The 12,013-nt window shown below is 42.7% G+C and overlaps 1 protein-coding gene across 1 annotated transcript in view; it reads left to right on the top strand.

The window, feature by feature from the left end:
- The window catches only part of KIAA0586 (KIAA0586 ortholog), a 104,327-nt gene that overhangs the window by 11,486 nt on the left and 80,828 nt on the right, over nucleotides 1–12,013 (top strand). Inside the window, exons 5-9 of the mRNA XM_040968630.1 lie at nucleotides 20–194; nucleotides 1,705–1,926; nucleotides 5,662–5,815; nucleotides 7,955–8,122; nucleotides 9,445–9,565. Coding sequence (XP_040824564.1) covers nucleotides 20–194; nucleotides 1,705–1,926; nucleotides 5,662–5,815; nucleotides 7,955–8,122; nucleotides 9,445–9,565 — 840 coding nt within the window. The remainder of the gene's footprint in view (nucleotides 1–19; nucleotides 195–1,704; nucleotides 1,927–5,661; nucleotides 5,816–7,954; nucleotides 8,123–9,444; nucleotides 9,566–12,013) is intronic.

Here is a 12,013-nt window from a genome sequence, read left to right as displayed (position 1 = left end):
GTTTCTTTTTCGTTTACAGAGCTCAAAGCATGCCTGTCTTTAAAGAAGTGAAAGTTCATCCTTTGGAAGATGCGGGCACAGAAAAGGCTGCCGTTGCTCAGGAGGCTGCAGTTTCACCCAGCAGCATTGATTCAGCAACCACTGTGGCTGCGGCAACTGCTGCCGCCATCGCAACGGCGGCTCCGCTCATCAAGGTAGATTCTTCTGCCCGACTACTTTGTGAAATAAAATGTGAACCAATTCTGTGAATGACTGTATTCAACTGTAAATTTGGACCATTCCACTTTGTTTCTGTCTGAAAGAATTTTTTTCTGTTGTGGCTGTGTGTTACTATTCAAAGGTATCATTTTTTTTTAAAAGATAAGTTATTTTATTTTGGTGAATAAAAGCAGTATTTGGTGATTGAAAAAGTTACTGCTTCAGTAAGTACATATAATAACATGGGCCTCTTATACATGAAAACAAGTCCTATAGATATCATATACCGGGGTCCAGCGCAGTAGCCTAGAGCTAAAGTCCTTCCCTTACATCCTCCAGAATCCCATTTGGGCACCAGTTTGTGTCTTGGTGGCTCTGCTTCCCATCCAGCTCCCCGCTTGTGGCCTGGGAAAGCAGTCAAGGACGGCCCAAAGCCTTGGGACCCTGTATCTGGGAGCCTAGGAGAAGCTCCTGGCTCCTGGATTTGGATTGGCTCTGCTTTGGCTCTTGCAGCTACTTGGGGAGAGAATTATCAGATGGAAGATCTTCCTCTCTCTCTCCTCCTCTCTGTATATCTGACTTTCAAGTAAAAGTAAATGAATCTTTAAAAAAAAAAAAAAAGGAATGATACATCACTGAATTCCAGTTCTATTAGGACAGGCAGCACACTGAAGGACGTGCTGGAGCCTCTCGGTGTCACAGCGTAGGACAGAACTGCGGCACGCTCAGGGCCTTCCGCTCTTAGTTGTCGATGCGAACGCTGCAGCATCTCTCCGTGGCAGGGCTGGCCAGGCTGCAGGCATGGTGCTTTCCCATCTCGGTCAGGAACTGTCTCCGTCTTGGAGCAAGTGCTTGGGATTCACTCCCAAGTACGGGCCTTCTTCACAGCTCACACTTGCTTGTGCAGCCTCAGTCCGGCTTGGGTGAGCTCAGGACGCGAGCACAGTGCGTGAGTAGATGAGTAAGTTTCTCAGTGATTCTCTTTTATTTGTAAGTTCCTCTTCAGAATCTGTTTCTGATGCAGTTTCCTTCAAGGGCTTTGCTGTTTCTAGCACTGAAAGTCTCACTGTTCAGGAAGCCCGTTGGTCCCTGGCCGCCCGCAGGTTCATCATCTGAGAGCTGAGGTCTGGGAGGAGCCAGGCACGTCTCTGCCTGGGCCCTGGGACTGTCACGGCGAGACACGCGGGTCTGAGCGAGCAGGGTTCCAGAGCTGGAGCGTGGAACTCAGCCTTGTGTTAGTGAGAGACTACTCTGTCTTGTAGCACCTTTCTTTTAAATTCCCGTGTAAGTCTCCTCGTTCTTACAATGTGGCATTTTTTTTTTTCATGCGAGGAAATGCTATCCTAAGTTAGCTATCTTCTGCTGCTTTTTATTTCTGTGACTCTAAAAATAAAGTGGTTGACAGCTTTTATTGGCTCCTTTCTCACTGCCAGTTGCCATAACTTTCTCGTAAATGACATAGTTTTGGTGTCTCTGTAATGAAATAATTTTCCATCACCTTTTCAGGTGCAGAGTGATTTGGAAGCAAAAGTCAATTCTGTCACAGAACTGCTTAATAAGTTGCAGGAGACGGATAAACACCTCCAGCGGGTTACAGAGCAGCAGACGAGCATTCAGAAGAGGCACGAGGCGCTGCACTGCCACGACCATGAAAAGCAGATGAGTGTGTTTATGGAGCACCACATCAGGCGCCTGGAGAAGCTACAGCAGCAGCAGATCGATATTCAGGTGTGTGCAACGAGGCCGCCGCGCCTCCCTGGTGTTACTGGTTGGATCTCTAAGCCGATGTCCGTTAACCATCGCTGTAGCTCGTTGGATGGAAGCAGTGACATTCTGAAGTTGGGCTTTGCTTGCTCCTCCCTCTTGCCCTCTCTGGAGAACGTCACGCGTTCTAGCTCAAATGTCACTGGTTCTGTGAGCGCCGTCCCTGTCATTGTACAGACTTGGCAGTCTTTTTATGCATGCCCTTTTAAAAGCGCTGCATCACCCTGCAGTGGTTCGTTTACTTTGCGGGTTCTTGGACCAGGAATGTGCATCAGAATCATTTGGAGGGCTTTGTAAAAATCCATGTATTTGGGCCTGGCCGAGTCGGAGGTGGTGAGTGTGAGGTGGAGCCTGGGGAAGCTGTCTAATGATTCTGCTGATCGACTCTTGCGAGAGAACCACCTGATGTTATGCATTTCCATTCACATTTAATTAAAAGCATGAACTTAAAAAAAAATTATGATATAGTTTAAATCTAGATTGAGGCAGTGGTGGAGGGACATAGAGAGGTCTTCCGTCGCTGGTTTGCCCCTCAGTTGGCTGCACAGACAGGTACGCCAAGAAGCAGGAGCTTTGCTCTGGATCACCTACAAGAGTGTGACGGCCCAAGCACTTAGGCCGTCCTTCACTGCCTTTGCCTAGGCCATTACCAGGGAGAAGGGTGGGAAGGAGAGCAACAGGAACTTGAACCAGCACCCATGTGGGATGCCAGTGTGGGAGGTGGCAGCTTTATCTGCTAGGCCACAATGCTGGCTCAAGAATGAACTTTTTATTGGGGCCTGGTGCCGTGGCCTAGCAGCTAAAAGTCCTCATCTTGAATGCTCCGGGATCCCATATGGGCGCTGGTTCTAGTCCCAGCTCCACTTCCCATCCAGCTCCCTGCTTGTGGCCTGGGAAAGCAGTCGAGGATGGCCCAAAGCCTTGGGAGCCTGTACCTGCGTGGGAGACCTAGAGAGGTTCCTGGCTCCTAGCGTAGGATTGGTGTAGCACCGGCCGCTGCAGTCACTTGGGGGAGTGAATCATTGGATGGAAGATTTTCCTCTCTGTTTCTGCTCCTCTCTGTATATCTGACTTTCCAATAAAAAAAAAATAAATCTTTAATTTTTAATTTTTTATTTATTAATTTTTAAAAGATTTATTTATTTATACAGATATATAGAGAGGAGGAGAGACAGAGAGGAAGATCCTCCATCCAGTGATTCACTCCCCAAGTGAGCGCAACGGCCGATGCTATGCCAATCCAAAGCCAGGATCCAGGAACTTCTTCCGGGTCTCTCTCCCACACGGGTGCAGGGTCCCAAAGCTTTGGGCTGTCCTTGACTGCTTTCCCAGGCCACAGGCAGAGAGCTGGATGGGAAGCGGGGCTGCCAGGATTAGAACTGGCGCTCATATGGGATCCCGGTGTGTTCAATGCGAGGACTTTAGCCACCACACCACGCCGCCAGGCCCAATATATAAATCTTTTTTATAAAAAGGAATGAATATTTTTCTCTGTTTCTCCTCCTCTTTAAATTACAGTCTCTACACTCAGGCAGGTGAAGAGTAATTCTCGATTTCTTTTGATTTGTTTTGTTTTAAAGGTTTATTTTACTTTTCAATTGGAAAGGCAGATATACAGAAAGAAGGAGAGATGGAGAGAAAGATCATCCGTCCACTGACCCACTCCCCTAGTGGCTGCGATGGCTGGAGCTGAGCCAGTCTGAAACCAGGAGCCATGAGCTTCTTCCGGGTCTCTCACACAGGTGCAGGGTTCCAAGGCTTTGGGCCATGGTGTTCTGCTTTCCCAGGCCACAGCAGGGAGGTGGCTGGGTAGTGGAGCAGCCAGGACACGAAGCGGTGCCCAAATGGGATCCTGGCAGACAAGGTGAGGGTTTAGCCTATTGTACTGGACCCAAGAATTATCATTTTTATCAGGCTGATTTACTTATTTGAGACAGAGAGAGAGGGGTCTTACTTAATGTATGTCTGCTGTCTAGTGTCTAGCCATTCTCTTATAACTAAATTCCTGTTGATGGACTTTCTGATTTTGGAAAAATAGCATCTGTTAATTTAGATGTCTTATTTACAAAGTTATAATTAAAGGAAAATTAGGAGTTGCAGTAACATATTAGTTATTACTTTTAAAATACCCATTGAGTTAAAAGCTGAGTCTGTCTCATCTGTTATATATAGAAGGATATTGGGCTTTTAAACTAATGTACAATTCCAAAAGTTCTTAGGTGTTTTTGCCCTGTCATATAACTCTTTAATTTATTATTATTATTATTTATTGAAAGAGAAAGATGGAGATCTTCCATCTACTTATTCATGTCCCAAACACCGACTTTAGCCAAGACTTGGCTAGACCAAGCCAGGGTCCTGCCATTCAGTATGGGTCTTCAGCTGGGTATTAGGGACTCATGTTGTTGACCGACACCTGCCACTTTCTGAGCTAGCTGTGAGAAGAAGCTGAAATTAAAGCAGAGCCAGGACTTGAACCTGGGTTGTGCAGTAGAAAATGCAGGAATCTCAAGCGATATGTATATTGGGTCCTGAAGCTATACGTCAACTGCTGTGCCAAGTTCCCACCCTGGAACTCTCTTTTGAAATCATTTTAATTAGTTAAGATACTTACATTGGGGGCTCAGTGTGATAGCCTAGTGGCTAAATCCTTGCCTTATCTCCACCAGGATTTCATATGGGTGCCGGTTCTAATCCCAGCAGCCCGTCTTCCCATCCAGCTCCCTGCTTGTGGCCTGGGAAAGTAGTCAAGGATGGCCCAAAGCCTTGGGACCCTGTACCCGCAAAGGAGCCCTGAAAGAGGCACCCGGCTCCTGGCTTCGGATCGGTGCAGCACCGGTCATTGCAGCCACTTGGGGAGTGAATCATTGGACAGAAGATCATCCTCTCTGTCTCTCCTCCTCTGTGTATCTGACTTTTTAATAAAAATAAAATCTTAAAAAAAAGAAGTTTTAATGTATAAAAAATCAGAGATGTTTTGGTTTAAATTCTCTGTTTGAAGCAGAGGTTCAGGGCTCATTGGTGTCGTTCCTGGGCCTTCTCTGAAGGTAGGAAGCAAGGTTTACAATGGTTGCACCGCAGAGCAGTCAGGCTTAAGCTGGGCCTTTGTGATACCTCATCTTTACAACGGCATCTCTGCTATTACTAGTACAGTGAGTAGTTAGAAAATGTAATGTATACATGAGTACGTCCAAAAGTTTGGGGAGAATGGAATTATAAGTTTATTCTGATGCGAAAGGGATTTTGCAATCTGGGGTTGCCATAGTGGCATAGAAGGTTCAGCTCCCAGCTGTGATGCCGACCTGTTCCAGAGTGCTGGTTCAGTCTCTGCTGCTCCACTTCCGGCAAGCCCTTCACTAGTGAGGCTGGGAATGCCCCAACACAGGAGACACTTTTGGCTCAGCCTGGGTCAGTCCTTTCTGTAGCAGCCATTTGGGGAATGTATCTGCATGTGCAAGGTTTTTTTCGCCTTTCTATCACTCTACCTTTAAAAAGGAATAACTAATTAAATTTTAAAAGGTTTTGAAAACAGGCATGTTTTTTATAACACACATTTCATTGTTTGAAGACTCCTCCTCATATGTTTTAGTTTTTTATAATTTATAATAAATTGTTTTCAGGTCTGCTTATACATCTCTACATTTTGTTATCTCTCACAAATGGTATTTGAGAGTATTCAGGACTTTTTGTATTTTCTAGACTCACTTTATGAGTGCTGCGCTCAGGACCAGCAGTTTGCAGCCTGTTGGTCTGCCCCCTTGCAGGGCGGTGGGAGAAGGCCCCGGGAGAGCAGCGCCTCCTGACCTGGGCAGCAGGTGGCTGTCCGCACACGATGCGCTCACTGCTAAACCAGGTAAGCAGATGTCAGCCGCGGAGTGTCCTGCTGTTCTGTAAACCAGCTGTTTATTTACTAAGTGGAAGGAGTCTTGGTTTTATAAAATATTTGAGAGTCTCTTAAAAATAAAATTAGCTCTTTTTTTCGAGTCAGATAATTTTTAGGGTGTGTTGAAACTTGTTCATGTTAGAGATTATATCCCATTCTGTGATTTTTTTTTTTTAAAAAACTTCTATAAATTATCTACCAGGTGTCGGGGTACTTACCATCAATTGGTTCTCCACTTATCTAAAAAACTGGTTATTTGTTGTTTTTCTTAATTCTCTTAGAAGAAAACCAAAATACTGTAGTGGACTACAATAGTTCTTCCCCTGTGGTTTCACTCTCTTAGGTTTCAGTTGCCCATGCTCGGCCATGGGTGGGAAGTAGGCAATGCAAAATGAGCAGTTCATGAGGTCAAAGCTGTGTGCTGTCATGACATGCAGAGCCACGAGCCGTGCTGCTCGGTCATGCCTGGCACGAGAGTCCTCCGTGCGCAGCGTATCCGTGCTGGACTGTGCCAGGGCCTTCAAAAAGTCGGTGCAATTTGGAAATTAAAAGATGTTTGTTTTGTTGGAAAAAAAATCATGTATGGTTTCTTTAAAATATTCAGTTTCTGTAAATTTTTAAAATATCTCTGGTCTGCTGAGGGAAGGAAATGTGGTTCTGTAGGGTTTGGTACTGTCTGGTTTCAGGTGTCCCCAGGGGCCTTGGATGTGGCTTTTGTGGAGAAGAGGAGACTGCTGTCGTTCTGAGTATTTTCAGAATTAGTAATGCAAGCTGTTTATCTTAATACAATTAAAAACTATTTTTAGTAAAGCTATTTTATGTAGCTTGCTCATTTTAAGATTCATTTAAAATTTTTGTTCATTTATTGAAAAGTTAGAGTAACAAAGAGAGAAAATTTTTGTCCACTGGTTCACTCCCCAAATGGCCATCACGGTCTGGGGTGGGTTAGGGAACAGCCAGGAGCCAGGAGCTGCTGTGTCTCCCACCTGGTGGCAGAGGCACGTGTCACTGGGCCAGTGTGTACTGCCTTCCCAGATGTAAGGACAGCGAGCTTGATCACAGGTGGAGCAGTTAAGACTTGAAACTGGTGCCCATATGGATGCCAATTCTACTGGCAGTGGCTTAATGCACTACACTACAGCTGTATCTCCTGTAACTTACTTATTAAACCTTTAGAATTTAAAATAAATGAATAAATGTTTCCCAATTACTGATGTTTGAATAATGAACTAAAACTTCTCATAGAACAATATTTGTTACAACACGTGATTTGTTATAACATGGTTGTATTACAGTCATTAAAGACTCCTTTTAATAAAATCATTCAAAAGGCAAAGAGAGGGATGAAAGAAGGAAGGGATAATAGAGAAGAGGTGGAGGGTATGTATATATCTATATATCTATCTATATAAAATCTATATCTATCTATCTATCTATCTATCTATCTATCTATCTATCTATCTATCTATATATATATATAGAGAGAGAGATTGATTCCATTTACTGCTTCAGTCTTCAGATGACTACAACAGCCAGTATTGGGCTAGGCTGAAGGCAGGAACCGAAAATCCATCTAGATCTCCCTCATGGTCATTCCCCACTGCTTTTTCGGACACATTAACAGGAAACTTGACCAGTGCTTGGACTGGTGTCCCTGTGTACACAGTAGGCGTTGTAAGTGGCAGGCTGGTCTGCAGGGCTGGCCCCTGCGGACTGTGTACACTTGTAAGGCACTGCATCTTCTGCAGCGACTGTGCTGTCTTGTAAAAACATTGTGATGTAATCCAAGTCAATTTTTCTTTAAATTGTGAAAAGAGAAAAATGAAGCACAGCTTTTTAGTTTCATTGCCATGAGTCCGGCTCTGCTATTTTTCGCAGCTTCACAGTACTTTTCTCATATTGTGTTACTAGCTGTAAGTATACAGTATTTATAACCTGCATTTCTTTAGATTTCCAGTGAGGATAAAGTCATTTACATATACCTGTTAACAATTTGTTATTATATAATTTTGGTTTCATTTTTTTAGAATACAAGGAAGAGGATTGTGTGCAATGTAAAAAACTTTAGATAAATAACTAAATTTATTTATTCTTTATTTGTCTTTAAAGCACCTCTAAGGGAAGTTGAAGACTTGGATTTTGATGAGCAGAGATCTCCTGTAGAGACACCGACACCTCGCAGGTTTGCTCCTGTACCTGTCTCAAGGGATAACGAAATATCCAAGAGGGAGAATCCTGTGGAAGAAAAAGAAAATATGGACATGTTGGGTCAAAGAAGTAAGAGAAAAATTATAACTGGCCTCCACCTTTTGCCAGACCTGTTGAGTTAGTAAATTGTATTCTCTGTGTGCCCAATAGAAACTGAAGTGGAATGTTTATTTTTAGTATTTTCTTTTGAGTGGCAGTTTACTGGACCAATCAAGCTTTTTCAGATTCTTTGTAGAAAGAGCAAGTATATACCTTTATAGTGATCCTGGCCATTTACTGCAGGTTGTTTAAACCTTTAGTGTACATGTTACGTTTTTAATAATTAAAAGAGGAGACCTTACTAAAGGTAAGCTAATATTTTTTAATATTTATTTTATGTATTTGAAAGTGCGAATTAGAGTGGGAGAGACAGAGATCTTCCATCCACTGGGTCACTTCCTAAATGACCAGAGTGGCCAGAGCAAACCTTAAACTGTAGCTATTCTGGTCAAAGTAAGTGAAAATAAAACTTTAGGTTTATATTCTTGAAATCATTGAAATGCGTTTAAGGTTTGTCTTTGACACACTGAGCTCAGAGTTCTGAGGAACTTAGAAATTAATGCCATCTTTAATAAAGAAATGAATCTCACAAAAAAATTATTGTCTCACCAAAAACCAAGCTACACAGGGAAGATCCAGCGGTTGTTGTGAAGAGATGGATGAAACTCCTTTTGACTCATTTATAGAAGCAGCCCAGTTTGCTGAATTTTGTCATAATGGAACCTCTCATTCAAAATCTCATTTCTATGATGAAGATAAATTCAGGTTTTATAATTCAAAGTGTTACCAAAATAGTGTTTATGAGCTGTAAATATTTAGTTTTATTTGCTGAGCATGTTTATAGCTTACATTGTTTCAGTGAGTTTTCTGTTACTATGACGTAAGGCTCCAAACTGGGATTGTTCACAAAGAAAAAGTGCTCATCTCATGGCCCCGGAAGTTCCAGAACGTGGTGCTGGTGTCTGCTTGGTTTCTGGTGAGGGTCTTCCAGCTGGGTCACGCGAGAGGAAGGCGTGAAATGACACAGAGCAAGCTAGCCAGAGAACTCACGTTGGTAACAAAGCCTCTCCTTCCGTGACCCACTGATTCGTGAGTGGGTTATCCCATCGGTGAGCTAGAGCCTCCATGGCCCAGTCCCCTCCCGAGGGGCCCATCTCTCTCTAACACCATAAACATTCAGCTCTGAGGGCTGAGTTTCTAACACTCAGCATTTGGGGAACACATTTAAATCATTGCATTTGCAGAGTGAGTTGAGAATATCATCAAAATACTGAATCCAGAAGTCAGATTTATGTTGGATACTCTATGAATTCACCTGAATTGGTATTTGATATTATAATTTTTTATTGTAGATAAAGGAAGACTGTTGGAACAAATTTTGAATAATAACGATTCTTTGACAAGGAAAAGTGGATCAGATATAACCTCACTAACTCAGTCAAAAATGGAATGGAATCCTGAGAAGACAAACAGGTAAAAACAAAAAATTGGAGTAAAAATTAAATTGAAGAAGCTTTGTTCAGATTTTGAAAATTTGTTTAGGAATTTTAATAAATTATAACCCTGATTTTTAATAAAATTGCCTTAAATTTGTTATATGATGCTAATGTGTTTTTCCCCTTTTCTGTATTAGTCATGAAGTATCTAAATTTGTCAAGATTCTGATAAAATAATATCCGGGATTTGCTTCCAGAATAATTCAGTGCAGGGTACGGGAAAGTAGATTAAGAATACAGAAGAATGGAGGACAGCCATGAGATAATTGTCTTGGTTAAATATTAGGTATATGATGGTTCATTATTTTATTTTCTCTACTTTTCTGTATGTTTGAAATATTACATAATGAACAGCTTTTTAAAGTTCTATGTACTGGTTAACTTTTACATACCCACCGTAGCTGGGGATGGACAGATCACAGCCAGGAACAGGGACTCCATCCTGACCGCCCTGTGTGGTGGACATTCGCTGCCTCTGGGGCACATGGTGAAGAAGCTGGGTCAGAGGCAGAGGTGGGACTTGATCCTGGGCCTCCATTCTGGGCTGGGTCAGAGGTAGAAGTGGAACTTGATCCTGGGCCTCCATTCTGGGCTGGCTTGAAATGCTGCCTAACAGCACCTGCCCCCACAGTACAGCATTGTTGAAAACTCAGATAGATCTGGTTATGGTAATCATATTTTATCTTTAATAAAATCTGAAAGACTGGCATTTTGGGTAATTTCACATGGAGACATTATACAATTTTGCCATTTTCTGTGTGTTTTGTGTATGCGTGGGCCATTTTATTTTACTAATCTTCCATTAGTGTCTTCTTCCATTCAAAATAGATGTTTTCTAGTACATATCATTGTAATTCCTTTACTGTGTATGTTCCAGTTATTTTTTAGTGGCTGCCCTAGGGATTACAGTTAATGTGTTATTTAAACAGCCTACTTCAGATGAATACCAATTCAATTTCAGTAGCATTCAAAATCTTATTCCACTATAGCTCCATTCCCCTCCCCCTTTCTTTCTACTATTGTCACATAGATAAATCTTTATATATTTAGGTGTATCTATGTTTGAGAGTTATTAGTTCATGCAGCTTTCTTTTAAAGCAAACAGGAGAAGAATTCGAGCAAATTTATGTATCTTGTTTTTTATACTTACCAGATACTTACCTTTTACCAGTACCACTTATGTCTTTGTATAGATTTAAGTTGACGTTTGATGCCCTTATTCCACTTTGGAAGACTCCCTTAAGAATTTCTTGTATGGTACATCTGCCTCCAATGAGTTCTCTCAGTTTTGTTTTTCTGAGAATAGATTCCTGTCTCTTTCACATTTCTAGCTTGAGTGGAAACTTGCAGACACTCAAGTTTGTGATGCAGGTGTGACTAGGATTGCTCCTTGCTGAGGCCTCTCGGTGCTTTGCAGATGGGCTTCCTGTTGCTGCCTCCAGATGTGATGTTCCCATTATGCATGCCTGCATCTTTCACTTTCCTACAAAATACGTGTTTTTTATTTTAAAGAGTTAGAGAGGCAGAGAAACAGAGGCAGATCTGTCTACTCGTTCAGATGGAGTAGTGCTGGGCCAGGTTTAATCCAGGAGCTGCCTGTGGGTTTCGCAGGTGGTGGCAGGCTCTCAGGCACTTGGGCATCTGCTGCTTTTCCCAGGCTGGTAGCAGGGAGCTGGATCAGAGTGGAGCAGTCGGACTTGAATGAGACCTGTTGCTGCATGCTGCTGTTGTAGGCAGGAGCTTTACCTGCTGCGTCACAACACGGGCCCCTCTACTGAACTTTTAAAGGAAGGACAGTTTTGCTAGACAGAGCTTTTAGTTAGCATTCTTATTCATTCAACACTCTGAATGTATTGTCTCACACTGTCAGCTGGACTCAAAGATCTCTTATACTTAACCAGCTGTCATCAAAGATCCCTTACCTGACTGTGGGTCAGTTGTCTATGCTTTTGACAATTCAACCATGATGTGCTCAGATGTTGATATGAGTCTATCTGATTTGGAGTTTGTTGAGCTACTGGATGCAAAGGGGTTAGTTTCATTAACCCTGAGAAATTTAAACTACTTTTAAAAATTCATTTTCTTTTTATTTAATTTCTTTTTTTTCTATTTCTTTTTCTCACTTTTAAAATAAGATTTATTTTTATTATTGGAAAATCAGAATTCCAAGGAGGAGTGTCATAGAGAAAGATCTTCCATGCAGTGGATCTCTCCCCAAGTGGCTGCAAAGGCTGAGACTGAGCCAGTTAGGAGCCAGGAGCTTCTTCCAGGTCTACCACACTGATGGAGGCAGCCTAGGCTGGGCCAAGCCAAAGCTAGGAGCCAGAGGCCAGGGACCAGCGACCAGGAGACTGGGGCCAGGGCTAGGGCCAGAAGCTTCTTCTGGGCTCCCAGGTATATACAAGGGCCCAAGCAGGGCTATCTT

The sequence above is a fragment of the Ochotona curzoniae genome, unplaced genomic scaffold, assembly GCF_017591425.1.
Source record: "Ochotona curzoniae isolate NIBS_2020 unplaced genomic scaffold, NIBS_Ocur_1.0 scaffold_4701, whole genome shotgun sequence".
Taxonomy (NCBI): Eukaryota; Metazoa; Chordata; class Mammalia; order Lagomorpha; family Ochotonidae; genus Ochotona; species Ochotona curzoniae.
This window is presented reverse-complemented; position numbering and strand designations above follow the sequence as displayed.